Raw genomic sequence first — 4,689 nt, 5'->3', positions numbered from 1 at the left:
CTCCTACCCAGCAGTCCCGGCAGCCACCCCCGGCCGCTTCTAGCAACCATCCACACAGTGACCTGACCTTTAATCCCTCCTCAGCCTTAGAGGGTCAGGCTGGTGGACAGGGAGCACCCGACATGCCGGAGCCCTCGCTGGATGTAAGTCTGTGTCATACTATCATCTGCCTGCCATAGCGTGTGCTTCGCATCGCGGTGGGAGGGCGGGGAGGGCACGGGGACGGGCAGCCGCTTCCACAGCACATGCCATCCTTTCATGCTTTGGTACATGGGCGCAGGTGCTGCAGCCAAGGTGACAGGGCAGTCCTGGCTTGCTGGGAGAACAGTTCTGGTTTGAGCAGCTGCATGGCGCGCGAGCTATAGGCTCTTCCCAGCACCAAGGCAGGCATTTCTTCAGACAGCAGTTCAGGCACCGGGCTGGGAGCCATCTCCTGCCTCCCGCCTCGTCATCGCTGGACGGGGGCTCCCATGTGCTCATCTAGGCCCTGAAGCCATCGCAGTGCCTGACTAGGAGGAAGGGCGCAGCTGTGTGCGGTTCTGACTGTGGCGGAGCCGTGCCAAGCGGGCCGCACACTGAGCCCCGCACCGTGCCCTGGCCAGTGGGAGGGGGATGTGCTGACCCGCCCTGCAGCACCCTCCCTGCTGCTAAAAGCAGGCTGTGCCCATCCATAGCTGCTCGTGCAGGTAGCTCAGCAGCACAAGCTCTTCCTCCCAGTACTCCACACAGGATGATAAACCACAAGGATGTCTTCTGCCTCCTTAGCCACTATGGGAGGCAGCTCACAACTAAGCAAAGATAAACCTAGTTTTCAGTCAAAAGTAACTTTCCATCTCTACCATCCATTTGGAACTGAATTATCTGAGGCATCTCCCTGGTTAACCACCTACTTCCCAAAATATAAATTCCTTAGCACTAGGATTGGATTTTCGTTTGAGTTGTGCGTTCCCATATGTGTATCTTCTGTCTGTTCCAAAGTCTGCTGCTGCGCAGTGTAATTTTCTTGGAGAAGTGTTCACCTCTGTGGCTCGGATTCCTGTCTGTATTTACTGTTGCTGTATACTTAGGTCTTCCCTGTCACACAGGAGTGCTGTGTGGGCAGGTGGCCTCGCAGAGGGCAGGGAAGGGGTTGGGCAAGGGATGGGTGGTCCAGTTACAGGAACAGTGCTCAGCGGAGTAAATTCTATCTGAACTAGAGTGCTGCTGTTTCACACAACACGGTCACATGCACACACTTCGGGAATGATAGTTCACGTGGCAATTGGAGGTCTAAACCCTTAAGGACCCCATATGAGCAATATTAATGGGTGAAATGAAAATGTCATTTTTTTCCTTCAAATATTTAAGCAACATCAAGTATGCTGTTATGGGTCATGCACTCATTCCTTGGTGAAAAGCAAAGTAGACAAACCTGTACATTTATCACAGTACCACAGTTAATCACTGATGGAGACGTGCTGGATTCTTAATGGGAGGCTGAAATGGTCTTAGCTAAATGAGAAGGCAAGTGCTGTACAGTCTGGGGAATACAGTTCTTTGAAATATCTGTGAGCTGAATCATGATCAGATGAATTATTATAATGGGTTTAATTTTCAGTGGCTGTGTCGTGGAACCAGTCTGAATAAAGTCCTGTGCAGCAAACCAAACGGGGAACTCTGCTGTGGGCAACTTGGTCCGCTCCCTACTGACATAGTCACATTAATTCTTTAGGACTTCGATGCGATGCAGTCTAAGGTTTAACTTAGGTTGAAGGATATACCTCATAGGTACAGAGACGGGGGATCTGCACATGTACCTGGGGCAGCAGAGGCGCAAGACTCAAATGACTGGTCAGACCTCTCGAATACTCGTGTCAGGAGCCCTGGGTGCACCTCTCCAAATTCTGCCCCTAGGCCTAGCATGTTCCTGTAGCTTCTGCTCCCACAGCCCTCGCAGCACCCGGCACTCCTATGTCTTGTACCTCTGCTCCAGCGCAGCACCCTCAACTCCCAGCCAGTCCTCATGCCAGCTGGGCAGCAGGCAGGCTGTGCTGCCTGGCCCCTCTGACCAAGGCAAGCCAAGGGCACCTTCAAAACTTAGAAGACTTCATCTTCAGAGGTATTGAGCATATTGTCTAAAACTTTCACCTTTCAAAAAAAAAAAAAAAGTTAAAAAGCCCCTGCATACAAGAATGAGTCTCAGAAACGTTATGTTAAATTTTTAAGAATGGAGTTGCAAAATTGTAGGACAAATTCAGCCATTTTTTACTTTCTACACAGTTGGTGAGGCTGCAGTTTTCTTCTGGGCTTCTGTGTTAGGTATTAAAAAAAAAAAATGACAGCAGGTGAAATACATTTAAAAGCCTTATATCTTTAGTGTCGTACTATGACAGTAGCATTTTTACCATGAGTAAAAGGAGGTGGTATTTTAAGAAAAACATTCCTTCTGGGAGATTCTGTTTATGTAAACTTGATGTTGCATTTTTTTCCAAAATGCTTAGGAAGTCATACACTTATTTCTGCATTTCATATTTAGCTTATTGAAAAATACGTTCATCCATATAACATCAGAAGATGAAGCTGCATTTACACAGGAGTAATAGAAGCATATAAATATAATATTTGCATGCTAAATGTGATGCAGTCAAGCTTTTAGTTTTATAGCAGAACAACTTAAAATGAATTTCTCATACCTACTATTAAGTTTGTTAAAGCAGTCCATATTTTTCTGTCTTTGCTTTAACACAACATGGAATATAAAGAGAGTTTATTACAAATTCTTCCCTGCTGTTTTTATATGACACGTTAACTTTTGACTAGGATACGGCAACATGCAGAAAAAAGCAGAAGACATTGCCTGGTGCACAACCCAGGAGTTAGGATTTGCTTGCTATCTGTCAGATCAAAAAGGATCTGAGTGATGGTGGGAAAACCAAAATTTTCTATGTGAAACACAGTATTAATAAAACTATAAATTACTCTTACCCCCCCCCAACTATTCCTTTTGATACTTTAAATCATTGTGGAGATTAGAGCATGTTCTGTTGGATGGGGTGTGTTATGCCCTGACTCTCTAAAATGTCTGGCATTGCATGTAATGCTGTAGCGGGGTAAGTACTTCCAACCACTGTAAGCTCACTGCCACAGAAGGGACAAGGATTCGCCCACCTGCCTTGCCACTCCTCTCCCCCTGCTCCTTCTTGGTTGTTTTTTTACTCTGGGGTGTTGTGGTTTTTTTCTTTCCCTTTCTGGGCTAGTTTTAACCCTGTGTGAGTTCCCTGCTCCAGCTCACTGCCCCAGAGCTTACATCAGCGCACAAAGGCGTGAGGGGGTGGCTGAGGGGTGACAGGGCTGCCTCCTTCTATAGCGATGCCAGCTTCGGGCAGTGTCACGCGGATGTCTGCGAGTCAGGTAGACCAGTCATTGTTGATCTGCCTTAAGCTCAAATATGTATTATTCAAACTGCATGTTTCAAGTTTTTAGTCAGTGTTTTATATGAAACTAACATACATAATGAGCATTTATCGAGTTGTTTTTGTCAGCATCGCTAGCCAGGAAATGTACTTTGATTATTGATGAACTTTGTGATGGGGAGGTTGACTGAGAAACCCTAACTGAGATGGTAATGTAATTCACAGGTGAAAACTGAGTAATACAGACTTTCACAAACCAGTGGATACTGCATCATCCTAGAGTGTTAGGTTTCTGCTGCTGCTGTCCGATTTATTTGGATATATACATATGAAAGCCAGTTTCCAGGAATGTGTGGTGTTTAATCCCTTTTTTCCTCTCAATTGTGTTTCTGTTACCTGTAATTTTCCTTTTATCTTTATATTTCGTAGCTGCTTCCAGAACTCACAAATCCAGATGAGCTGCTTTCGTACCTGGATCCTCCTGATTTGCCAAGCAATAGCAATGATGACCTTCTGTCTCTCTTTGAGAACAATTGAAACCATATGTATTCTCCCATCCCTTTCACTTGTTCACACGCGTGTGGCTGCACAGCGAGGAATCTTAACACTCCTTTTCCACAAGAGAAGAAAAAACCTCACAACTTGATCCAATGGTGCACTCCCTGCTTTCTTCATCTCAGAACTGCTTTTGTCAGCTTCAAAGACTGCGAAAGTGACGGGAGAAAAAAAAAAACCACAAAAAATAAATAAATGCAGTAATCTTCAAGTCTGCCGTGCTACACATGACAAAGAAGCATAGACAGTTGTGCAGCTATTGGAAACCCCATTTGTTGTTCATCCTCTAGAGAGAGAGTTCTGTGATAAACATAGTGTGAAGTATCTTGGCAAAAACAAATCTCGGCAAGGGAAGAAAAGGCAACAAAATGGAACTGTCTTCAACTGACCCGTCTCAGAGTGTCCTTCCAACGCGTGTTCTTCCATTTTTTTTGAAACTGTATCTCCCTCCACCCCACCTCCCCTCTGCCCCTCTCCAACCACAGGTTTGCGTTGGAGTGATTGTCCTGGCTACACACAAAAGGAAAAACAAACACATGTTCAAAGCTCAAAAAAGCACAAATCCTACAGTCAGGTGGCAAAGATAGGGAAGATGTACAGGCCCATCAGAGGGAGCCGGCAGTTTAGCTAGCACGACCTAAGTGATGGAGTCCTGAGAATCTCCAGGCTGCAGCCGTGGGTGTTGGTATTTCTGCAAGCGCAGGAATCTTAACCACCTCTTTGCAGAGGATTCCTCTGGCCA

At 45.9% G+C, this 4,689-nt stretch overlaps 1 protein-coding gene across 1 annotated transcript in view; it reads left to right on the top strand.

Moving 5' to 3' along the window:
• The window catches only part of ZMIZ2 (zinc finger, MIZ-type containing 2), a gene marked incomplete at its 5' end in the record, with an annotated part of 33,020 nt that extends 28,783 nt beyond the window's left edge, over positions 1-4,237 (top strand). Inside the window, 2 exon segments of the mRNA XM_010296431.1 lie at positions 1-143; positions 3,822-4,237. The exon segment at positions 1-143 is cut by the window's left edge and continues 103 nt beyond it. Of these exon segments, the coding sequence (XP_010294733.1) occupies positions 1-143; positions 3,822-3,929 (251 nt within the window).
• Between the last annotated feature and the right edge of the window lie 452 nt (positions 4,238-4,689).

Source organism: Phaethon lepturus, unplaced genomic scaffold, assembly GCF_000687285.1.
Source record: "Phaethon lepturus isolate BGI_N335 unplaced genomic scaffold, ASM68728v1 scaffold32031, whole genome shotgun sequence".
Classification (NCBI taxonomy): Eukaryota; Metazoa; Chordata; class Aves; order Phaethontiformes; family Phaethontidae; genus Phaethon; species Phaethon lepturus.
The sequence above is the reverse complement of the archived record's forward strand: the minus strand, read 5'-3'. Positions and strand labels throughout refer to the sequence as shown.